The 27018-nt window shown below is 39.8% G+C and overlaps 1 protein-coding gene across 5 annotated transcripts in view; it reads right to left on the reverse strand.

The window, feature by feature from the left end:
• The window catches only part of CARMIL1 (capping protein regulator and myosin 1 linker 1), a 4434936-nt gene that overhangs the window by 156747 nt on the left and 4251171 nt on the right, over window positions 1-27018 (reverse strand). For all 5 annotated transcript variants that reach the window (XM_044067077.1, XM_044067074.1, XM_044067073.1 and 2 more), the window contains one exon: window positions 9226-9378. In XM_044067077.1, coding sequence (XP_043923012.1) covers window positions 9226-9378 — 153 coding nt within the window. The remainder of the gene's footprint in view (window positions 1-9225; window positions 9379-27018) is intronic.

The following is a 27018-nucleotide window of genomic DNA, read 5'->3' on the forward strand; positions in this document are numbered from 1 at the left end:
GTTACACATTAGCAGAAGCAGGCATGCACCTCCTGAAGGCAGCAATTACACAGCTTGCAAGAATGGTGAAGGATGTTGGGAGACTAAGGCACACTCCTCAGCAGCAGAAGTATGATACTGCAGAGTCCTCGATATGCTCACTGAGGCCAGACATGGGTGGGGTTGAGCCCATAGGGTGGCTAAGGCAAGTCTGGTAGACCTGTGAATGAGGAGATGAACTGTGGCAGCTGACAGACACAGGGAGAGGGAAAAGCAAGATTTTTATTTTCATACTGTGCTTAGTATGAATGTTTGCTTTTCCAGCCAAACAAAATATTTTGGTATATCTCACTCTAGGGGTAGCTGTGGGGTAACTTTTACCTTCTCAGATCACACACTCAAATAAATGTATGCTGTTTATTTGGACATGGAAGGAAGAATTCTCACAGGGTCTTACAGTTTACTCAGCAATTGGTCAAGTAAACTTGTACAGACTGACTGCAAAATTTGCTGCATTGTGCCAGAGTTCCAAGTAACAGGAACTATTAAATAAGGAAATACCTGAATTAGGACCAAAAAGATACTTGGGAGACCATCAGGAGGGTTATTAGTACATCTAACAAGTTCTTTTAGTTGTTCAAGGTTAAAAGCCACACTGGATACAACCTTAGGCATGAAGGATGGATTGGTCCTGAGAGACACTCTGTCCGCATGAAAAATGAAGAAAGGCTCCACTGCCATAAGAGGCTCTAATTCGGAAATCCTTCTAGCTGAAGTGACTGCTAAAAGGAAAGCTGTTTTCCAGGAGAGAAATTTTAAGTCTTCAGTAGCAGCTGGCTTAAAAGGAGGGAGAGCGAGTTTTTCCAATACAAAATTGAGATCCCAGGCAGAGGTTGGAGCTCTCCTGGATGGTCTTGAGTTTTTTGCCCCTCTGAGATACTGCTTTAGCAGAGGATGAGAGAAGAGGGGAGGTTCTGTGTTGTAATGAGCTGAAATGGCTGAGGCATGGATTTTTATGGAAGAAAAGAACAGGCCCTTGTGAAGCATCTCAGTTAAGTATTGTAAAATCTGAGGAATATTGGGCACTGCTGTGCTTATCCCTTTTAGCCGCCCCTTTGGGGGGGAAACTGGCACTTCATGCAAGAAACTGGCAACTTATAACCCAGGACAAATGGGTTTTAAATATAGTATCCCTGGGATACAGATTTCATTTCCATATGTTGCCAATCCCAAACGGATGGCCAGACCTGCCCCCAAATCAGTGGGCAGAGGCACAGCATCTTTTCCATTTGCCAGCATAAGATTTTCTAGTACTAGGCCTTCTTGCCTCCAAAATGACATCCATCACAGGTTTGCTGAGGGATGCCAAGGGTGAATTTAGGTGATTAGCCACGCTGCAAGATTCAAAGTTTGGAGCTGAGTGTGCAGAATTTGGTTGCTCTGCTGAGACAGTAAGTAAGGTGTCTGAGGCAGGTGCCACGGTGGAAGGTGTGACAAATTGCGCAGGAGTGGGTACCAGTGTTGGTGAGGCCAGTCTGGAGCAATCAAAATCATTCTTGGTTTGTCTTGTTTGACTTGTAGTAGAACATTGGAGAGCAGAGGTAGAGGGGGAAAGGCACCGAATGATAGGTTTTTCCAGCTGAAAGATAGAGCATCCACCTTCCAGGCTTTTTTGTGATGATTTCTTGTGCAGAATTTGTTCTGGGGTGAGACAAAAAGATCTGTGTCTGCATGCCCCCATTTGCGTGTCAGCATGTTGAAAATCCGTGGTTCCATTTTCCATTCATGTGAGTCCATGAAAATTCTGCTTACTTCGTCTGCCAGAGTATTCAGCTTTCCTGGCAGGAATTGAGCTTGTAGTTGTATTTGACAGGTCAAGGCAGTGTTCCACAATGCCATGGCTAGTCTGCAGAGGGGGTAGCAGTGTGTACCCCCCTGCTTGTTTATGTACCACATAATTGTGGTGTTGTCTGTCTTTATCATTAATTGTCTTGGATGAAGGTAGTCCTTGAAGGCTGTCAGTGCATTCTGTATAGCTAGCATTCCTTTTTGACTGATATGAAGGTGCATTTGATTTGGACTCCATTTGCCTTGAATACACTTCCCTGCCAGATGAGCCCCCAAAGCATAGTCTGATGCATCTGTAGTTAGGGTTTGGGCGGCAGGGGGTGGAGTGAATGGCAGTCCCTTGTTTTGGTGGCAGGCCTTTGTCCACCATAGGAACTCTAGTTGCAGGCAAGGTATGATAGGAATCATTGTTTCCAGGCTGTGACAATGTTGACTCCATAAACTTTTTAAGTACCACTGAAGTTTCCTCATATGCAGTCTTGCATATGGAATTAGAAGAATGCAGGAGGCCATGAACCCTAAAGCTTGCAGAATTTGTCTTGCAGATAGCAGGGTTTTTGTGGCCACCTGTCTGAAGTAAGTTACCAAATGAATTTGCTTTTCTGGCGTAAGGTAAGCCATCTGGGCAGTTGTATTCAAGCTTGCACCCAGGAATGTAATTTTTTGAGAGGGTACCAGTTGTGATTTTTTTTCGTTTATAGTGTACCCTAGACAAGTTAGAACCCTTTTTATAAATGTCAAATGTTTTAAAAGTATGTCCCTGTTTTCTGCCTTAATTAGACAATCGTCCAAGTATGGATATATTTGAATATTTCTTTGCCTGCAAAATGCAATTACTGGAGCCAGGCACTTTGTGAAGACCCTGGGCGCAGTAGATAAGCCAAAGGGCAGTGCAGAGAACTGGTAATGCAAGTAGCCTACTTTGAAGCGGAGGTATCTTCTGCAAGATTCCCTGATTGGGATATGCAGGTAAGCCTCTTTTAAGTCTAGAGTTACCAACCAAGCATCTTTGCCTAGCATAGGAAGTAACTGTTGAAGAGTCAGCATCTTGAATTTTGGAATGTCCAGAAATGTGTTTAGAGTAGATATAGAATTGGACGCCATGATCTGTCTTTTCTGGGTACCAGGAAAAGTCTTGAATAGAAACCTTGTCCCTTTTCCTCTTCTGGCACTGGTTGACTAGCCCCCATGTTCATGAGGGACAGTACTTGTTTCTGGGCCTCTGCCCACTGATTTGGGGGCAGGTCTGGCCATCCGTTTGGGATTGGCAACATGTGGAAATGAAATCTGTATCCCAGGGATACTACATTTAAAACCCATTTGTCCTGGGTTATAAGTTGCCAGTTTCTTGCATGAAGTGTCAGCTCCCCCCCCCAAAAGGGGTGGCTAAAAGGTAAGTGCTTGGTAAGTGTAGAGAGAAGTCATTGAGACTGCTTACCATATATGGAGGTGTCTTGTTGTTTCCAGATTTGGAGGAGGAGGCACCCCATTGTTTTGTTCTAAAAGTCCCTTGTGACTAAAACCTGGAGCCTTTGGAATGTCTGGGTTTGACTTGACTGGCTCTTGAAGGAACTGGAAAGGACCAGTTCTTAGTAGGCCAGTGCCTACTAAATCTTGGAGGTTGCACTTGTAAGAAATCTTTCACAGTTTGCATAGATTTAGCTTTATCTTCCATCTTTTTTAAAACGTCTTCAGCCTTATTACCAAAGGACGGTCCAGTTGTAAAGGAGCATCCAACAATTTTGCTTAACATGATCAGGCAGAGTTTGCTCTTTGAGCCAAGCATGCCTTCTTAGCACAGACCCAGTTACAGCAGCCCTGCAAGAGGCCTCCAACGAATCAAAACCACATTGCAAAGTATGTTTTCCAACTTGTTCAGCTAAATGCAATAAATCCTGTACATCTTTATTTTCCACACAGTTAGAAATTATCATTTTCTGTTTAAGCAGTCCCATGATATGCTGTTGATATTTAAGCATATGAAATTGACATTTTAAAGCCCTGATTGCCAAGGTTGCAGAAGTGTAAACCTTCTTACCCCATCTATCCAGCACCCTGGAATCTCTATCAGAAGGGGTAGGATTTTTAGCAGTAGAAGCCTTAATGCCCTTGGGACCCTGAGAAATGGTTTAAGGATCTGCAATAGGATTTCTGAAAAAGAATTTGTGGGAGTCAGGGACCCTGTAGTATCTGTCTGACTTACAAGGAGCCGGAGGCAGAGAATCAGGAGCCATACTAGATTCTGAAAAATCATCAACAATGTCTAGAACAGGAGGTATAGCCAAAGGCCTATGCTGAGGAAGAAGAAAATCCCCAAGTCTCTTTTTAGATTCAGAGAAATCCTGACTTTCCCAGTGGAAATGTTCCCTTAATGTATGTAAAGTTTCCCCAAAAGAAAAATCCTCAGGGGGCGAAGCAGAAGGAATGGAATCTTCTGCATCAGAGTCCTTATAAGTAGGTATAGACAAATCCTGTTCATTAGAAGAGTCAGAAGAAATAGAATCCTGTTCAGAAGATTCATAATCAATGTCTTGCCTAGGCCTCTTAGAAGGGGGGGGGGCTACCCCTGATCAGAGTAATTAAATCTTCAGCCATTTTGATCATTTGTTTTTTAGCATAGGGGCCTGCACATGTGGCCCAGGCATCGTTTTTTAGACATAGATTTAGATTTTGGCCTTAGTTTTGAAGATGGCGTCGGTCTAATATACAAATCTGTAGGCCTGAAAACACCCTCAGAAGCCGGTGCCTGTACAGCGGCTCCGGACCCATCTAAGGTAGAGACATCCGCGGGTTCCATAACTGAAGCATCTCGCGGCATACCGGACTCTGAATGGGTCTCAGTAGAGGCCTGTGAATCAGAAGTAGCGGGTATCAGGGGCTGCGAAAGTGCCTCACTGAGTACCGGCGACTAGCTTAGGAGAAGTGTCGTCAGTTTTGGACCTTGACGGCCTGTTTCTGTCTTTTTCTTTGCGTTTTTTTTAGGTATTCTTGTAGTCAGATTGATAACCGACGACATTTCTGGATAATTAAAGCGTGAGCCAAAACATTTAGAAGCAAAAATGTACCAACGTTTAATAGTGTTGATTAAATTTAGCACGAAACCGACAGCAAGGTATGTTGTGGTCAGGGCCTAGGCAAGGAATACAGTACAAATGAAAATCCTTATGAGGTATTTGCTTCCCACAAGTAATGCAATTATTGACTTTTACTGACATCGGTAAGGAGCAAGAAAAGGTTTCCCCAACAGGATACTTAGCTTTTTAGTTGAAAACTTCGGTTCTGAAACTCGAAAACAAAAATTTCAGAAGTTGGCCGACTGGCACTTGCGAACAGCTTCTGCTTCGGGCACCACGCAGCAAGAAAGAATGATGTAATGGCGTCGGCTGCATGTTTTATACCCCTGACAACCTGATGTCATGGAAGAAGGGGTAGCAACCAACGCAGGACCCAAGACTTTGTTAATCAGGCCAACTGAGGGCAACCTGCCAGCAGATTACCCAAATGTAATGACTGCAACTGTGAAACACGAAGAACATCCAAGGGAGGCTTACACCAGAGTAAGTCACTTAAACTGACAGCAAGTGTTTTGTAATCTGGCTCCTGGTATTAAATTAGAGATACCTTATTTATCATTCTGACTGGATAACTTACATTTTATCTTGTATACATAACACTTTACTTTCATGCTGTATTACATTTCCCTGATAAACTCTGCATCACATTACTAGGGGGTACAATAAAGGAAATAATCACTGGGGCATGACTTGACTTCATTAAGAACATTCAGTTAAATTTTATTGGTGTGAAAAATGAATTGAATCTGCAAGAACAGTCCTTATAATACATACTTCTTGTCACTGTGGCTAAAATAACTATAGGGGTATGAATGAATGGTTGTCCCAATCTCTCTTTCCCTATAACAATATTGTTAAAAAAACAATGCCCTTAAAAAAGTCAAGGATTATTTTATGTTCTTTTGCAAATTTGCAAAATACAACTTTAAGGAACTAGAATTGTGCAAAACAATTCCTGTATAGTTATTTCTTTCTATGTTGTTGTTGTGTCTTTCGGCTTTTCCCGGTTAGGGGTCGCCACAGCGGAACTCCGGTCCGCTAATGATTGGTAGTTGATTTTTATGTGCCGAGTTACCAGCCCTGACACACAACCTTCAACGAAGGTACGCCCATTCACGCATGTCTCCACGCAGAAGACGCTCTAGCTGAGAATCGAACCGGACAGCGACTGACTGTGAGGCGACAATGCTACCGCAGTACCACCACCGCGGGTATAGTTATTTCTTTCTATACAAGTGCAATATTCCCCCAAACAGGAATAAAATGAAAGAGTATTCCTTCTTTCAGCAGCAGTACATATACAATCTCATTAAAGTGAAGCAATGTCTAGTCAGACATGACATGTGAATGGATTAGAACTCCAATCCAACTGAATGCAAGGTACTCAGGACTATGATACAACGTTAGTATGCTAATGCTTCAAGACAGAAAACAATTTGTGCTTCTATGACTCCATGACACATTCTACATAACTGGAAAGATCCTTTCATAAAGCAAAGGAAAGTGCAACTTGGTGAGACAAATTCAATGCAAGATTATGGCTATGTGCTAAAACTATTGCTGTTTTAAAAATCGAACATTCAAACTATCAAAAGATATCAGCCAACCTCAATACCAAACCAAAAGATTCTGATGTCATAAAGGTCACTGGAAACGAAAGGTTTTGGAATGGTTATAGTTGTCAAATTAAAACACAAAAGAAAAAGAGATGTTAAAATACTGCAGAAAAAGGCTATTTTAAAACATGAAAGACCAAAATCGTGTAATGTCTGAACAGAATGTGGCACTAAAGAATGTGAAGAATTCAACTCTGGTAGGGGTGCAACACTCCTAACAAACTGCAGGGAAGCTTCACTTTATACAGTACTATATCAATGGTGGAGGGCTGATTTTCATTTTCGGAAAAAGCATTCTTTCTCAGAGTCTCACGCATGCTCTATGCAGCAAAAGAAGCTAAGCTACCTTTCCTCTTCCAATACTAGCAACAGAGATCTGAAACCTCAAAATATTTTTGCAGGATTCTCAGGTTGACATTGCCTTGACAGATTTTGGCCTTCACAAAGAAGGAATACTGCCAGGAGTAATATCATCTACACTCTGTGGAAGTCCAGAATACATGTCCCCAGTGGGAGTGAGAAAGCAGCCACATAACAGCATTGTGGATTAATGGTGTTTGGGAGCAGTAGCGATGTTATATAAACTGCAATCCTTCTACAGTTATGACATTTTAGAAATGTACAATAACTTACCGCATCAACCATCTGCCCTTTACATCTAGTTTCTTTTGGATATTAAAATATTTTGTTCTGTTCAGGAGCTTATAAGGTGAGGAAACACCCTTCAGGTCTAATCAGTCATGATTACAAATTCATAGGTCTAATGTAGAGATCTGAAAATGTTGGAAGCACAGCTGTAGAGACTGCCATTACAACAGACTTTAGATTGAGTGACTAATCAAAAATTCTCCTAAGAATTACAACCAAACACATTTCTGCAATTCACCCTAAAAACCTTTATAAAATGTCCTGAGAGTTGGATATCCTTTTTGTTGTGGGGAGCCTTTAGATGTGTATTTTTTTTTCCTATGCAGCTCTGATAACTCTCCTCATTTGCTGAATGTACCTACTCCTGCAGATTTATTGGGATTAAGATTGGGGCCAACGAGGCAACTGTGTTGTCCCAGGAATGTGTTATACAGCTGCCATAGGTATTTCTGTTTAGTCCTAACCCTTCATGTATCCAGAAGCATTCTGAGGGCAGGTCAAGCAATGGGCATCAGCAATAAGGCACCTCTACAGGATGCTCGGCCTACCCTCTCTACAGCACTTTGCAGTAGTTCCCTCAGTCTCTACCATCAAAATTGCACTATTCTACATGGGCATGCGTATTCTCTGCCAGTGCATCAGATGCCCACCCAACTAACCAATGTCAGGTCATCTGGGATTTATCCCTCTTTGCCATGGTGTTGGCTAGCTCTACATGTACTTCTGTTACACCATGTTTAATTACACATTTTGGGACTAAAACAGCTAACACAATAAACTCTTCTCTGAAGGAAGTTCATTTCATGTTCTTCCTGTGAAAGTTTAGATTCCTGCATGAAAAAAATCATGCAATGTTTAATTTCTTGTAGCTGAAAACAGACATAAGTTCTAAGACAATGAGTTATAAATGAACTGGAAGCCTGTCCTTGGTTCCAAAGTACAAGAACGACTTGCTGCAGGTTAACAAAACAAATATAATTTTCAAAAAATGATAAAGATCGCTTTTCAAACAGATATATTTATTTCTTCCAACGACACAGAGGACATTACTGCACTTTTCAAGTTAAAAAAATGCTGAGACACAATGACCTGAAAATCTTGTTCAAGAATACTCATTTTCTTACTTTAAATGCATTTTTGCAGAATTCTATCTTTTATCTGTTATTCAAAATTGCTGCAAAACATAGATGCATTATCCTTCTACTTGCGGTTTCAGTCAGTTGCTATCAGACTTTGTGCCAGTGCAACAAAAAACATATGCATTATCCTTCTACTTGCGGTTTCAGTCAGTTGCTATCAGACTTTGTGCCAGTGCAACAAAAAACTCCTCATACTTTCTGACAAATTGTACTGCAGTGGTAATTTACTTTATACTCATGTAGAGACAGAAATATTTAAAGACTACACTCCCATAACAGCTCCATGGAGGCAAACAAAGAAACTATCTGCAACCCATATCTACCATGATCTAAAAATGGTCAGTCTTAGATATGTTCTCAATATCACACATGAGTAGAATACTCTTTTTTGGAAATCTTACACCTTTGCCTACTGTAAGGATTCTAGTGATGCTTTGGGCTGTTTAATTGAAGCAAACAGTTGTTAATTTGTTAATTATGAAAGAGTACGGTATGAAAATATCCCTGGATATTTAAAGTCGGTCAGTTGTGAAGTAATAGTGCTAGTAGGATATTTTATAACAGGAGGTTATACATTTTATGATTTTTTATGGTAGTTACATGTATTTTATAACTTTACTGTTTTGGAGAATGAATAGTTTCAAAACTTACTGCTGCTAATATAAAAGCGTTTCCGTTTCCTCTTGTGCTGGACTGCAAGTAGGCTTACTCATTTCTGAACAATGCTGGACCACTTACATTATAACAGAAGAAAGATGTATAAAAGGGCTACTATTACAACACCATGGCTCAAGTATTTTAGTACAGATATTTACACATTATATTATCTCAGGTCTCCCCTGAAAAATCAACCATGCCTAGTGGGACTAACTAGGAAACACAATAAAATAAATAAAAGTAGCTATAGAAGCCCATTCTTACCTTCTTGTGATGATGACCAGGCAGCAAATCCACTGTGCTGAGGACTACTGCTCTGTCCATCCTTTTCTTTGTCAGTTGAAACCTTCTTTAAAAGGCTTGGAACCAAAGCAGCCTTAGGGGATCCCTGGCCAGATGGAGAATCAGGAATGTCTTCTAAGAAAAGTACAAAGATGAAAAAGTTACAACACTGACAAAATACCAGGAAACACTTACTAATCTTAATGACATCATACAAAATACAGCAACACTTAACAACTAGTGAACATTTTGTTTGGAAGTAGGCTTGATGATCATGCCAGATGTATTTATATCCATTTGCACTCAAACAGACCGAAAAAAAACTTCTACTGGCTCCATTAACCAAGACCACTGCAAATGGAACAATTTATCCTTTCCAGAAAATACAGGAGCTCCTAAACAGAAATACAAGTGTGTCTTTGATGAAACAATTTTAAGATAACGTTTACCTGTAAAGATTCAATAATGTTTTCAATTTGCTTGTTTTCAAAGAGATGTCACAGTCTTTTTTGGGTGAAATGTGATTCATGACAATGTATTGGGGAGTGGTTCCCTTACACAACTCAGTTTCAAGAAACTCTCTCAAATGAAAAGTATTCCTAATCAGTAACTGGTACTAAGCCACTACAGAAATTGGTGAAATGACTCCATTAAATGGCATATGAGACATACCTGGCAACCTTTTGTTTTTAATGGAAAGAGAAGTCTAGAATTCCCACAAGATAACCATTTATTGTTCCCTGCAATATATATATATATATATTTATATATATATATATATATATATATATATATATATATATATATATATATATTACAAGCTTTGTACAGTTTAAGCACTATAAGGCATTGTTTCAAATAAAGTGAAGTTGAAAGGATTTTGTCATTGTGTTTTTATGTGTGTGTGTATGCACCAAAGAAAGGAATTTCTTTACAAAATGATTAAAAGCACACCTCTCAACTGTCTAGAATTTCACAGAACATCCATATTTTTGTCTCATATTTTTGGTCTACTCCTCATAAAAATAAGTGTTTTTTCTGGCAAACCATTAAGGATTGCAGTCACTAAACAATGGCAGTCATTCAGGTTTTACACTTCACATCCTTCAGAAAGTACATGCTAATTCAAAACATTATTCAGGCAACTTTCTACGTTTTAACCATTTTTAACATTCACCCCCATTTTTGGCCATTTGTTCCTCCCCCACCCCAAAATTAATTTTGACTTTGTTCCTGATTCATGTTTAACAGACTGAGCGCTATGCTTTAAAGCATGGGATGCCATGCAGAAGAACCTGGAGCTCGAAATACTTGCGTGGGACGTCAATGTAATATTAAGTGAGAGAAAAGACAGAAAGCTAGGAAAAAAAGACAACAAAGGCACAGGGAAATAAGAGAGGAAATCGGAAAGAAGTGTGGCTTGAAATGTGGAGATAAAGAAAGACAGAAGCCTTCTCGAGAGAGTGGATGAGAACCAAGGAAACACAATGGACTGGTTTCTGTTAAAAAGAAAGAAACTAAGAATGGATGAAAGAGACAGAGATAAAGGAGAAAGGAATACAAGGCCATATTCAGCCAACAGAATGTTTGGCAGCCAGTGCCATTAAATGCAGTCAGGCCTTACTATGGGGAGTTCAGAGGAAAGTTAGCGGACAAAAATAATAGAATAGATGTAGGGCAAGTCCAAATAGATGACAGAAGGGTGCAGGAAAAAAGTCAGGGAAGGAGTAATAAAACAGTACAGAAACTAATGCAGCAAACATGAATAAAGCTGGTGATGGTTGGTAGATTGGCAATAAGAGCAAGTTAACAGAAATGAGCTGAAGTCTAATGAGGGATGGAATAAGGAAGAGGAAATACAGATGAGAAAAACAGCAGGGACTACAGACCTCAAGGAAGGAGAGAGGAATGAATGAAGATTAAAATAAATTAGAGACAGCAAACTGTTATGTATGCCTACACCACTAATAAAGGACAGCTAAAAGCAGGAGGTTTGACTGACTGATGGTACAGGAATCACTGAATGTGGAAATATTAGTGGGGGAAGAAGTTAAGGTCATCAGGAAACCAATAGTCTGTAGAATTCCACAAAACAGTAATGGTGGAAGTGATAGAGGAAACAGAGCCCCATGCAATTAGTGAGGATGTTCAATAAATGCCACATAACAGAATACCATGAATAAAGGCAAAAGTGGTTTTACTTTAAAAGAAGTCATCGAAAATGATACAGCCAGGGGCATTCAGACCCATATCACATAAAAATATGCAAGCAAAGATTCTGGTAAAGTTGCTTACCCCAAAGGTGGAGAAAATAGTCTCAAAATATGCAGAAAAGGACCAGAGTTTATTCAAGGATGATTACTAGCTGATAACTGGTGGCTAGTAATCACTTTTATGGAAAAGGTGGAGGGGATGAAAATGCAGAGAGGAGAGACGTTAAGTCTTCAGTTCAGTGGAGTGAAAATACCCAGTTATAAAGTCTTCATATCAGTGGAGTGAAGGTACTAAATTACAGCATAAAATGGGATGGAAATGGGAAAAAGGTTTGTAAGACTGTGGAAGTTTTCTACAAGAACCTAAATGTGGAAATGATAATGAATGAGAAAATCACCAGAGGAGGCAGTCCTCTGTCACCAAGCCTGTTTTGTCAGGTGAAGCTACCATCAGTGAGAAGAATGAATGTTGTGAAAATGGTGGTCATCAAAAAAGTAATGAACATGTTAAGGATTCTGCCAATGACAGGAAGTGAGCAGATGACAAAATAAGTTAAAAGGGCATTTAATGTATACACATGAAACCGGAGACCAGTACAAGCGGCATGAGAACAGTTACAAGTTGGAAGGAAGGCAGAAGGGGTGGGGTGTCCAGAGCTTTGAAAGCTATGCTATCTTATATAAAACACATTAGTGGATAACTGGATAAAAAAATAGAAACTGAATGGATGTTATAGAGAAAGTAAAGAAAGAGGAAGGAAACAACAGGGCTTGGGTTGAGAAATATGAACAAAACCCTAAGCATGACTCCAAAGGTGGGGCAGAAGCAATTATACTGGGAATTAAAAAGGAACTGTGAGAGGTGAAAGAGTTCCACATGAATCAGTTGAGGAAAACAGAAGACTTGTATAGCTTCAGAGGAATATGAAAACTGCGAGGTGTACTGAAGGAAGAAAAAACTGAGATTGGATGGATGAAGGCGAGAGAATTAAAGGAGAAGTGGAAGGAAGTGTTTTATAGTGGATTCAAATGTAAGGACTAAAAGGTGCTCCAAGAAAGACAGGCAAACTGATGAAGGATAGAAGGAAAAATAAATTAAAGGGAAGAGGGTCACATGTTAAAATATGTTAAATAAAAAACAGGAAATAAAAACATACATAAGGGTGCACATTTATCGGGTTTATATTAAATCATCGACCACTTAACTTGTTGAATGCCTAAACGTTGACAGCTAAGGGTTGAAAACTGACAATGTCGAATGGCCAGTTAAGCGAATTCTTTCATCGGGAAAGCATTCGCTTAAACATGCCAAAGTAACACAAACTTCCAAGCTGTAACAAAGTGGGGGGCTTTACCCCCACACACCCCCTAACTAAATATACCAAACTCTGAGATCGCTCTACATTGGGGAAAGGGCAAACTCCCGATAATGGCCAAGCGAATTCCTTCCCGATGAAAGAATTTGTTTAACTGGCCCTTCGATATTGTCAGTTTTTGACCCTTAGCTGTCGACGTTTAGGTGTTCGACGTACTAAGCAGTCGATGAAATAATATAGACCCCGGTTATCATGGGAAGTGCATCTGAGGTAAAAAGCATTATAATGGAATAAAGGAAATAAAAAAAGAAGACAGAAGAGAGTAATGTGAAAGAAAAACAGGACTACCGTAAGGATAATAAATCTAAAATCAAGAAGAGATGGCAGAACAACAGAAGGATATTACTTTTTAACAATGGAGGAAATAATTTAACACTACAGTAACTGATAGAAAGCGTGGGAAGAATGAGGTATGGATGGAGAGACGTGAGCCTCTGTGGACAGAAGAGAGAGAAACTCACTGTCATTCCTTCTCTATAGCACCATCTCTCTTTACATTCATCATTACATAAATTTAAACATTTCCCTCTCCCTAACTCACCTCTCATAACCAAATCTAGATATCATCCCCAGATTTGCCTCTTCAACCTACTCAGAAATTTAATACTCAACCTGATTGTATTAAATTATATTCCTTGTATAATACAGCACCAGTTGTTAGAATGCGTTTTAAATTTGTAGTTTTGAACAGTCTTCTAGTAAGCAATGAAACAAACTGTATGAACCAATGACAAAACTACCCATTACAGAAAATTTTCAACCATAAAAGGCCACTCAAACGTCTGTCATTGCAATCCACCAATATCAGTAAATATGCAAAATCTCTGCAGAAGTAAGTCATCTAAATAATTCCACATTAAAGGGATCTGTAATTATTGAAGAGGTTGCTGCTAGGAAACAACTTTATATTTCATTGTTTCATCTACAAATAAAATGGCTGTTGCCTTTGAAGAATAATTTGCCTATGTTACATTAAAAAATGATAAGCTACTAATATTACAATAGGAAAGTGACAAGTTACTAGGTAATTCCTCCAAAGGAGGACATTCACAGGACTGCAGCAACCAATCCCTTTAAAGTACAACAAGCTACAGTATCAGCGATCCATCTGCATATTGTGGGAGTAGAACCCACAGCCTTTTTCATCAAAATACTACCTGTTGTGCTACTAACAATGCAAACAAACTTGGAATAAGCAGTACTAAACTTCTCTTCCCCTGAAGCTCTCAGCTCCTTGTAAAAATTTTTATTTATTTAACAGGAAAGTCCAACTTGGAACAAAGCCAATTTTCAGCAGATGCCCAGGGATAAATGCTCCAGACACATGTCTTTGTAACATGGGAGGAAACTGGAGCACCCAGAAGAAACCCACACAAAGACAGGGAGGACATACAGACTCCACACAGAAGGCACTCCAGCCAAGAATCAAACCAGAGAACCTCTTGTTGGGAGGCGACAACACTATCACTACACCACCCACTTGACATAAGTGAATCACTCAATTTCACAGCAGAAGAAATCTGGAAAAAGCCAACATTTATTTTGGGGCAAAGGCCCAAAACCAGGAGCATATTTTAAATATTGCTTGTATAATCTTAGAAAGTTGCTAAAATAGTGTTTTGTGTTACCATGTGCTTCCAAAAAAGACAGGAAGACTGAAACTTAAAGGGCTATCATTATTTAGTGGATTCCATTCTCACTGATTTGCCAGAAAACCACAAATTTTAAAAGGAACAGACCAAAAGTATGAGCCAAATATTTTTGTGAAAATCTAAACAGTTGAGACCTATGGACTAAACTCCCTGAATCACAAGTGTTGGTGTGGGTATAGAATGTAGGCTCCTGTACCTAAGGTACAGGGTTTGAGCATTAGAAACACACACACACACACACACACACACACACACACACAAAATTTATATAAACAAAACGGAGCACCAGAAATTCTAACCACTAGTTAAATGTAGATGGGGCATTTTACACACACACACACACATGCTACATATATAAAAGGAGCACCAGCTATTTATATAAACAAAATGGAGCACCAGAAATTCTAACCACCAGTTAAATGTAACTGGGGCATTTTACACGCACACACGCTACTTATATAAACGAAACACCAACTACTTTTGTAAACAAAATGGAGCACCAGGAATTCCAACCACCAGTTAAATTTACCGGGGGCAATTTACACACACACACACACACACACACACACATGCTACTTATATAAACGGAGCACCAGCTACTTATATAAATGAAGCACCAGCTACTTAATATAAACGGAGCACCAGCTGCTTATATAAATAAAACAGAGCACCAGCTACTTATATAAGCTACTTATATAAACAAAACAGAGCACCGGCTACTTATATTAATGGAGCAGCAGCTACGCTACTTAGATAAATATAAACGGAGCACCAGCTACTTATATAAACAAAACAGAGCACCAGCTACTTATAGGTTCATAGGTTCATAGGTAGATACTAGGCTATCTGCCCTAGGGCATTTATAAGCCTAGCCAGAGTGTATTTGGCTTCCACCTCCCTATTAGATTAGCCTACTGTGCCTCTGTAAAGTAGGTCACAGAAGGTACCCTTTTAAGATTAGTTTACTGTGCCTCTGTCTAGCAGGGACACTGGGGAGATCCCAGGGGTGAATTTGCGATTTCCCATCCACGCGTCCAAATTTCGCTTGAAGAGGGTCAGCGAGGGGCTATGTCTAACATGAATTGGGATTCTATTCCAGAGTGAGGGGAGCCTCTGGGAAATGAATCTGTCCCTCCAGCATGTCCTATTTATTTTTGTGCTGAGGTTTAGGTCCCTGGGCGTGCAACTCTAAGGGACTTGGATTTTGAGGTGGAGCATGTCCATTAATTCTGGGTTTGACATGGCTTTGTACGTCAGGCATAGATCGCCTCTGAGTAGGCGGTAAGCAACTGAGTAGAGCTGGAGTTTCTTTAGTCGAGCTGCATAGGACATCTGTTTGTAGCCCATGATCCTCTTGGTGAGGTACTTTTGGGGTCTCTCCAGTTGCTGCAGGTGTCGGGTAAGGTACATCCCAAAAGGGGCATTGTATTCAATTATGGGCCTGATGAGTGACAGTAGAGGGGCACAATGACCGCTCTTGATCTAGATGCAAGCCCTTTCGTGAGAAGGTGGGCTATATAGAAGGCCTTTCTAACCACTTTGGCAGCGTGATTATCAAAGGAGAGATTACTATCTACGTTGGTCCCCAAATCTCTAATTACTTCTTCCGTGCCAATGGATTACCACCTATGTGGTAATTTGTGGGCACCTTGTTTTTCCCAAAGGGGATGACTATGCACTTTTTAGCATTTAGCTTGAGGCCGTGGCTCTGGCACCAAGTATCCATCTCTGTGAGACCCTTTTGGAGGATGCTTGTGTCAGCTGGAGATTCGATTATGGCCCCCAGTTTGCAGTCATCTGCGAACTTTGTCAGCCATAATCCCCCTGTGTTAGCCTGAACCTCAGAGAAGTATATACCGAACAAGAGAGGTCCCAGAACTGAGCCCTGTGGGATGCCACTTTTAACTGGTTTGGATTCAGACATGGCATCTGCGATTCTGACCATGTGAGTTCTATCTCTGAGACAGTTTGCAACCCATCTTGTGATATAGGGGTTGATATTTACGCTGGTACGCTTATTTATGATACCAGAGTGGGGTATTGTGTCTGAGGCTTTTGCGAGGTCCTGGTAGGCTGTGTGGACTACCTTGCCCTCATCTATGGCTTTGGTAACTGTTTCAAAGAAAATCAACTAGGTTTAAGAGGCAAGATCTGCCCTTAACAAAGCCAAATTGGGTAGGGTCCAGTGTCTGGAGGCTCCCAATGTCTTTGTTTATGAGTTCCATGATAAGACGCTCCATAGCTTTACAGACCAGACTAGTTAAGCATATGGGGCGATAGTTTCTGGGGTCCGTTGTGGCACCACCTTTGTGGAGTGGGACCACTGTAGCTGTACTCCATTCTTTGGGTACATATCCTGTAGTAAGGCTAAGTTTGAACAGTGACTTAATGTGAGGGTTCAGTTCTTCTTGGAGCTCATGTAAGACAGAGTCTGGGACACCGTCCTGTCCCATAGATACTGTGTTTTTTGCTTTGGAGAAGGCAACTTTCACCTGTGCATCTGTAATGTCAGGGAGGTTACATTCAGTTGGGATAGGCATTTGCTCCTTTGGGGAGGAAGGGGGGAGAAGTTTGCGCTGAATCTGTCTGCCAGGATGTTGGCTATGTCTGTAGGTTCGGTATATTTTGTACCGTTATGCAACAATTCAGAGCATATCTGGGAGTTTCCACCCATGTTCCTGACATAACTAAAGAAGGCCTTGTGATTATCTTTAGTGTCTAGGGCAATTTTTCTTTCAAAACTGGCCTTTGATGATTTTATGAGGGATCAAAGTTTCTTGCTAATACTGATCAGAGATGCCTTCCCTTTTTGGGATTTTGCTCTGTCATGTAGTAGTCATATAAATATAAATGGAGCACTAACTACTTATATAAACAAAAAGGGAGCACCAGCTACTTATATAAACAAAATGGAGCACCAGCTACTTATATAAACAAAACAGAGCACCAGCTACTTATATAAATGGAACACCAGCTAGCCACCAGAAATTCTAACCAGCAGTTAAATGTAACCGGGGCATTTTACTCATGCACACACATGCTACTTGTATAAATGGAACACCAGCTATTTATATAAATGGAGCACCAGCTACTTATATAAAGAAAACTGAACACCAGCTACTTATATAAACGGAGCACCAGCTACTTATATAATAAAATGGAGCATCAGCTACTTATATAAACGATAAAACGGAGCATCAGCTACTTACATAAATATAAACTATAAATATAACTATATATAATTTATATAAATGTGTATATATATATATATATATATATATATATATATATAAAACTATAAAATGTGCGTGCATGCCACAAGACAATAACAATGAAAACAGTTACTATGATTTGTTTTCTTTTCTATTAATGTGATGATTTAATAAATTTTTTAAAAGCACATTAAAATACTACACTACTATTTGCTGCTCTGAGAGTCATACATGCCACCATGCATCTCTGAGCAGTCTGAAATGCTTCAAATCCCACCACCACTTAAACACACTTTTAAGCTTATTCTGTCTTTTACTATCCTACATATCCAATAACTGTCATACAACAAAATCAATAATGGTGATGTGCATCACGGAGAAACGTGACACTAACAAAACATGGGGCCTCCATTTCCCTGCCGTGGCCTCCAAATTGTAGAATAGCTTAACTCTCCCAGTTTCTTAAGAAAATCTAAAACTTCCCTTCAGAAGTGGGCTTGGTGTTCTTCAAGAGCATACAAAACAAAGCAGACTCACACTTATCTTACTGCAATCTAAAGTAACCCAAGCTCTCTCTTCACCTCTTCCTTCATGCTCTGTCACATTTCTCCTAGTTCTATATATGTTCATATTTTGTTTTCTGGGTACATTAGGACCACCTTATTATATTGCAATGTAGGCACTGATATTACTGCTTAAAACTACAACGTCTATTCTTAATAACAATTTTTAAATTAGAAGTACTGTATTCATTTGTGAGTATGTTTTAGCTACTACTTAACATTCTAAAGCACTGCTACTATCTATCTCTAGGAGAAAGGTGGAAGATGGAATGCCTGGAGATGATCCATGTGAATAAAAAGAAGAGAGTGCAGATCATCCCAACAGGATACAGAGATGAGCATTAGATCCAAAGCACTAATAACACTAGCTAGTGCAGTACAGCTACATCTCTAAACTATACTGACACAGCAGGCCTCTATCATTGTGGTCAAACCACAACATAAAAAACAACAGAATCAGAAGACACTATTTTTTGAGAAAGGCTGTATGCTTACCCCTTCATAACTTTGGGGTGAGCATTCTGGGAGGCATATGTCTATGATCTCACACACACACACACACACACACACACACACACACACACACACACACACACACACACACACACCTTCACCTCCTTTATTTGGTGGCAAGTAACAGCATCTTGGAGCTGTGCAATGCTTCCACATATTCCACCTAATACACGTCACCAAAGCTCCACGAATAAAATACAGCTAGGGGTACACTCCCTCCGTCTCCAATGAGAGGCTACCTACCTATATGGAGATTTCCTAGTTCCATGAGCTACCCCAACCCTATCCCCAAAAAAAATAATGTTATCAGATAATCAGTCCTTCCTTCACAGAGGACAGGAAGCTAGCAGCATTAAATATGTCACTAGATTTTTGGATGGAAATACTATCGGCAATGTGCAGCTGGATCAGGCTTCCCTTTTGTTTATTATGAACATTAAACAGAGTGACTGAGGAACCCACATCCTACAGAAATAACTTAAAATAAATATAAACAAGAGAAGACTAGCAAACCTGGTCTGAGTCACCTATTCTTGAGTTGAATACTGTGTAACTTTAAACAAATTACTTTAACCTAAAAAATCCAAAAGTCAGTGAAATCCCCCCACCACAATTCTGTTTAAAACAAAAATGTTCAAATAAAAAAGTGAAAGAAAATCATCAAAAATTAAAGACATGTTAGGAATTTGAACCCACACTTGAATCAGCACTCACTTTCATTTCTACAGAAATGTAATACCTCAGACTGCTTTGACTGACAAATGTAAACATGCAATGCATCAGATGAAATAATGTGTATTCTAAATCACAGAACAATTAATGACCAATCACCTGCCAAAAACATATTTAAAACAAATTACTACAGAACATTTATTACAGTTTCTTGGGTCTTTTTTTGGTCTACATTTAAGATGACTTAAAATTCACATTCATGTTCAAACCAGAAGTTGTGCATACATACAAAAGGGCCTATCTACATTCCCTATATACAATCACTAGATCACTATCGCTATCTAAAACATAAAATACAAACTTCATAAAATTATTACATTTTGACTAGGCTTATAAAATGCATTGATTTCCCTCATGCTTTACATGACAGACATGCGTATATTTATGACTCCGCAGTTTTTTCAAAGTCTTTCCTATACAAGAAAAGCAGCAAAATAACTGACATAGTCAGATGTACAAGTGAATGTTTTATGTGGTTTATAATTCTTACCTGCACTGACAAAACATGTGCGTTAGATAAATCCACACATATTTCAAAAATAATATTTAAATAAAGCTCCTTGACTCTCTGCCAAGGATACTTTGCCATTACAAGGATGTTCAAAATTTATTTTACATTTCTATTGTTTTTTTTAATTAAGCAAGGCATGAGTCAGTAACAATATAGTCAACTCCAGAATTCCCATTCACCAGTTCCTCAGCTTTTCATCATCTTCAAGACAGAGAGAGAGAGAGCACTCAGTAGTAAACAAAGCTACCCTGCAAAGTTCTCTCAACTGCAAAACAATGATCATTGCACTGAGATAATTAAAGGACTAGCTCTTTCATAGAACCATTATATAGGCAACCTCCTATCACAGCTTTACAGTCCTGCAGTAAAACACAATTTTCTATGGAAGAAAGTCTTGACCAAAGTTTTTGTTGGCATTGCTAACAACTCTTCTAGCATCTACATAGACAGCTCATCATATCCAACCCCTCATCTCCTTGATGCCCCTCTAGTTAATTATTCTACTTCTCCCTATTCACTTCTGTCAGCTGGTCCTCTACAGCCCAACACTGGGGTACATTACTGCATTATCTCTACACAATACCAGGAATTAAAATTCCATCAATATGAGGGGCTGATCCTAGTATTACAAATGCTCTCACTCGCCACTTCAAGTAACTCAGTGGGCTGCTTCATGCTGATCACTCCCCTGAGTAACTGATTTTTGTTATTGCCCATAATCACTTCCCACTTGCAATATTTCAACTTCAACTGTGACCCTGGTCTGCTAAGTGCAGCACTGCATTTTCTTGTACCCCTCTATGGCTTTTTCTACCCCTAACTCTTCAATCCTATGCCTCCCACTCTTCTTGCTGTCAATTATCCCTTAGCTACCTTCTTCAGATAGGACAGTTTTTTACTTTTCTTACAATATATTCTCCTAACACATAACTTGATTTATTTCCTTTTTCTTTCCTGGAAGCACATCCAGAGCTCATCAACTCCCATCTGCTCCTCCTTTCCTAACATAGAGTCACTCTGTTCCCTTACCAACAGAGTCCAACATAAGCCTTAAACACCTGTCCTTCCCAGCAATAATCTAGGGATTGCCAGCAATACTAAGGCATGACACACTGTTGCTAAGATTCTTTTAAACCTCTACCATTTACCTTCTTTCCTTTGGTTAGAACCAAGTCAAGGATGTTTCCCCTTCCTCAACAGGTTCATCAATTTCTTTTAATCCAAGGTTTTACCAAAGCTTCTACCATTCTCTTTTCCCTTCCCTCTTTGTTATGAACAAAGAGACAGCAACTGAAGATACAAATATTAAAATATGGGAACTTCCAAGATGGCTGCACATTGATCAACAACTTAATCTTAGCTCTCCCAGTATGAAAACAGAAACTGAGAAATAACAGTCAAGGGGACTATAATTTTACATAAATTTAGTTACTGGCTATTAAGTACACTGGCTGGATGTCAGCAAAGAAGAAATTTAGAGAATCACAAAAAGGGATTTTGCTCAGATGGACTATCCCGGTTAACAAATGTCAAATAAATAATAAAAATGACCAGAAAAAGTGAAGAGAAAAGGCAGACTGGGAAGAATCCTGGAGCTGTTCAGCAAAAAAAAAAAAATTTTTTGTACGACAGATGGCATCCAGCAATTTAGCGGGAAAAATAAAACAAATATAGCCAGAGGTGATTAAAATAAATTAAACACTGAATGAATATATCAATTCAAACAATAAAAGCTGGAAACACAAAGAAGCTTAAACTAGCTAGACAAAGGAACTGATAAAAATGCAAAAATTAGAGACTGAAATGAAGAAGAAGCTGGCAAAGGCTTCTCAAGAAGACATATTTAAAAAAATGGTAGAGTTGGAAGACAGCACATGCAGAGAAAAGCTAAGATTTTCTGCTGTACCAGAGAAATTACAAGGAATAGTTTGTGTTAATTTCATGAAAGCCTAAATAAGCAACTGGGCTGTTATTCTATAGCAGAACGTGTTAACTGAAAGGGCACATCAAGTGTTTGCTCCAAACCTGGCCATGAGAAAGTAGCCATTACCTAATATCAGTAAAGATGCGATCATACCAGCTGAAAGAGTTGAACCATGACAAAACTAGGTCAAAAAGAGTAAGTATTAAATACTGGAGAGAGCACAGCGGTAGAAGGTGGTTACAGGTTGGTATAAAAGGCAAGGTGTTACCTCCCCTCACAGACACAAGGTACAAGGTTTGATTTTCACCTTTGAAAGAGAAATTGGCTAGCCTTAAAAATGGCCAACAAGGGCAGCTAGCCTAGTAATTACCTATGAGCATTTATGTAAAATGATTATTCACTGTATACCAGGTAGATGGGAAGTGTATTTATCCTAGCAATTAGGGAATGTCGAGGGTATGTGTAAGATTCAAGTTGCTGTACCCATATGTCTTCAGAATATTTTTCCCTGGATGATCAAAGACATTCTAGGATGCAGAACAGGCTAAGCATGAAATAAAGCTTATCCAACAAAAAGTGGGCAAGCAAACAGAAACAGACTGCTTCCGATTCTTCTTACAATAAAGCACATAGAGAGACTTTGCCAGTGAAACACTTTCCAATGTTCCAAAGGAAAATGCTTGAGATATAGAAACAATCATAGGAGTTGACTTGAAGAATCAGGTATACCTTGGACATGAACTAGAGTCTGCTGTTGGGAGATGAACTAGATGAAGACCAGAAATACCAAAATTAGAAAATAAATGGGAGACAATAAAGCATCACTCACATTTGTGAAATATGCTTTTTGTAAGAAAAAGTGGCTGAGAATGACTGCAATTTTGCTGACTCAAACTTGTGGGTGGACTATAATGCATATATCCTGCTTTTATGTCATTAATGTTAAATAGGACACTATAAGGAAAAAAATAAGTAAAACTATTTCTTCTTATTAATACTGGCATAACATATTTAATTATATAAACTGCATGTTATACAGTAATGCAGTCTTGCATACTGTGTTTTGGAAATTTTTACATGTGGGGGAGTCGTTTCAGTAAATGGAGTATGTTAAATATAGTAAATTAAGTACTTCTTTTTACCTTAAGAAATATAGGCTTTATGATATAACAAAAGAGAAAGTACTGACACAAGCAAGATGAAGTTAATGTGGTATGATCTTTCACTGCTGGGGTAGGAATGGGGTGTAAACGTGCCTAATTATATTACTTGTAGAAATTGTCTTAATTCTATATATAATCAGTGCGCTGATTACATTATATGTAGAATTAAGAAAATTCTCTTATTTTTACAAGGTGGATATCTAGGTTAATGCTCTGTCTTAGGTATAAAAGCACATTTGTGTAAAATCTTACAATAATGGTAGCTGTCCTTCTCTTCACTGTTGCAGTATTCCTTACAATAGGGATTAACTACCAAAGGTGGTCTAATGTCTGGCCAGTATACCAAAGCCTTTAGGTTACTAAGGGTATGCCAAATGTCACATGTATGGCCCCCCCACGTACAGCATAGCGCATAAAGCTTATGTCTGGAAGTACCATCCTCAGAAATGACAGCCCCTGTAGGAACACAAGTCTAAGGATTAGATAGGCACTAGGCATATCCAGAAGGGAAAAGAACCAGGAGAAGAGGGAGGGAGTGAATACTGTAACATTGAAGAGAAGGACATCTACCATTATGATAAGATTTTACACAAATGTCCATCCATTTCATTATTGCAGTATTCCTTACAATATGAAGACTGTAAATGCTCATAAAGAAGAGAGGGAGGGGGAAAGACCAACTCAGCCTTCTTGGAACCCATGAAGGATGACCTTAGAAAAAAACAGCTCTAGCCCTGGACATCGCATCCAACTTAAAGTGCTTGTTAAAAGTATGCAGAGAAGTCCATGTAGCTGCCTCAAGAATACAGTTAGCATCTAAACCCTTGAAAAAGCGCCAGAAGAAGCCACAGCCCTAATAGAATGAGCCTTAACTGAAGCAGGAAGACTCTGGCTATGAAAGGAACAATAAAAAGAAATGGCTTTAGATATCCAAGAAGAAAATGTTTGTTTGGAAACAGCCAATCACAAAGATACAGGATGAAAGGAAAGAAAAAGCTGATCAGATTTACAAAAAGCTTTGGTCTTATCCAAATAAAACCTGAGTTGTCTATGCACATCCAAACTGTGCAAAACGTTCACACCAGCAAATAGCAGAGAAGGGGAAAAAAGTAAGCAAAATGAATACACCGATTAAAAGACAATTCATTCACCACTTTGGGTATAAAAGAAGGATTAGTATGAAAGGACACCCTGTCCTTATGGAACACTAAAAAAAGGGGAACAGCCATAAGGGCTTGAAGCTCAGACATTCATCTGTCAGAAGTACGGTTCAACAAAAGTTCCAAGAACAGTTCTGCAAGGAAGCTGAAGCAGCAGGCTCAAAAAGAACTTGAATCAATTACTCCAAAATAAAATTAAGGTCCCAGGAACAAGGGACGGGCTTCTTGGAAAGTCTAATATGAAGGATGCCTTTAAGAATTTTTTTGCCTCAAATCTAAAAGCTAAAGAAGGAAGCAGGGACAGCTAGCTGATAAATGGGCCTTAACACAGGAATAGGCCAAACCAGCATTGAGTAACTCACGCAGATAAGAGAGAACCAAAGGAACATCCACAGAAAGTGGATCCAAGTTATGGCAAAGACAACAAACAGAAAAACTCTTCCGTTTTGATAAGTAGGATCTCCTAGCAGTAGGATTCCTGGCCTCCTGAAGGACCCTAAGCACATCCTCAAAAAGAAAAGGTGCTTATATGGAATAAAAATCCTATCACCAACAGTGTCAGCTGAAGAGTGGACAGGTAGGGATGGATGACAGATCCCTAATTTTGTGCAAGTCCACCCTGTGAGGTAACTTGTGATGATTGCCTTGGCTAAATGCAGAAGAAGAGGGAACCTATGCTGTCTGGGCCAAAAAGGAGCCACAGCAAATTTTGGGAGCATCTTGTTTTATCTTGAACAGGACTTTTGGAATGAGAGGAAGGGAAGGCATAAAGAAATGTACAGTTTTGTACCTACCATAAATGTAGATGTCCGATAGACATGCAACTGCAGTCATAACATGTGGGTTGTCCTGCCTCAGGCAGCCCTCGGTCGGCCGGATTCCAAAGTCTGGGTTCGACGTCAGCTGATGTCGCATTTCTCTCCGACGTCAGAGCGGCTGGAGTACATAAGCATCAGCCGACGCCATTTTCTTCAATGTTTCTTGCCACAGATGCCAGGTGCCCTCCAAGGAAGGCTGTAAATCAAATTGGAAGACAAAAACAGGATTCCAAACAAATAAATGAGCAATAAAACAAATACACCATAACAGATATCCCCAGCTAAGAGTAACAGGGATAGGAGTGGACCCTAGGCATAGAGGGGTATGGAGGGAGGGAAAATCCGACTGCAGTTGCATGTCTATCGGACATCTACATTTATAGTAGGTACAAAACTGTACTATGTCCTTCAAGAATGCAACTGCAGTCATAACATGTGGGTAGAATACCATAGCTTAGCTGGGGGAGGAGGTATGCTCTAGGAAAGAGATGGTGTGGCAATCAAACCCTGCAGGACTGCCGAAGCAAAGCCTGCTCTGGATCTGGAGTATAGAGGGAGATTGTAGTGTTTGGAGAATGTATGCACGGAGCTCCATGTAGCAGCTTCTAGAATGTCCTTGGTAGGCACCCCTCTTAAGAATGCTGTAGAGGTGGTTGTAGCTCTGGTGGAATGTGGTCTGACATTGGCTGGAACAGTCTTTCCATGAAAGGAATAACAGAATCTGATGCAATGTCCAATCCATTTAGAAATAGTCTGTTTTGAGATTGCTTTTCCTTGGACTGCAGGAGCGTAAGCTACAAAAAGTTGTTCAGACTTCCTACTGGCCTTGGTTCTGTCCAGGTAGTATCGAAGTTGTCTGTGAATGTCCAAGGTATGCAACAGTCTTTCCCCCTTATTCTCAGGATTGGGGAAGAAAGCAGGCAGATGAATGGCTTGATTTAAAGAAACCCTAGATACCACCTTTGGCATAAAAGTAGGGTTGGTCCTTAATGAAACCCTGTCTCTATGAAAAATAATAAAGGGTGGTATTGCCATTAGGGCCTGTAGCTCTGAAACCCTTCTTGCTGAGGTAATTGCCAACAGGAAAGTTGTCTTCCATGAGAGAAACTGCAAGTCAACTGAAGCTGCTGGCTCAAATGGAGGTAGAGTCAGTTTTTCTAAGACAAAATTAAGGTCCCAGGCTGGCACTGGGGCCTTTCTTGGTGGCTTAATATTCTTGATTCCCCTGAGGAATTGTCTTAGTAAGGGGTGAGAGAAAACAGGAGGATCAGTGTTGTATCTAGCTGAAATAGCAGATGCATGTATCTTTATGGAAGAATATGAGAGGCCGTTCTTTAACATATCTGCCAAATATTCCAAGATGAGTGGGATGTTCAACAATGATGCATCATGTCCCTTGCTGGTATTCCAATTGCTGAATCTTTTCCACTTTGCTAAGTAAACTTTTCTGGTGGATGGTCTTCGAGCCTCTGTTAGTATCCGCTGAACTTCCTTGGAGAGAGATAAGCTGAAGTTATTTATGGGATCTCCCAGGCTGTTAGCTGCAGTGTCTGAAGATTTGGATGCAGTGTTTCGAAATTGTGTTGAGTCATAAGTAGAGGCTACTGGGGGTGGGCCCACCTCCTGGTGTGACATATGCTCTGTAGTAGTGGGTACCAGTGTTGTCTTGGCCAATCCGGAGCTATTATGATTCCCTTGGGCTTCTCTGCTTTGATCTTTAGTAATACTGAGGTCATCAGTGGCAGAGGTGGGAATGCATAGATTGCTAGGGAGTTCCAGTTGAATGAGAGGGCATCTATTTTCCAAGCTTTTGGATGGTATGTCCTTGTGCAAAATTTTGGTAGAAGATGGTTGAGGTGAGAGGCAAATAGGTCCACTTCTGGCTTGCCCCATGTCGAAGTGAATTGTCTGAAGGCCTTCGGATGTAACCTCCACTCG

The sequence above is a fragment of the Protopterus annectens genome, chromosome 3.part1 (genome assembly GCF_019279795.1).
Source record: "Protopterus annectens isolate FY-2018-M chromosome 3.part1, PAN1.0, whole genome shotgun sequence".
In the NCBI taxonomy this organism is placed as follows: Eukaryota; Metazoa; Chordata; order Ceratodontiformes; family Protopteridae; genus Protopterus; species Protopterus annectens.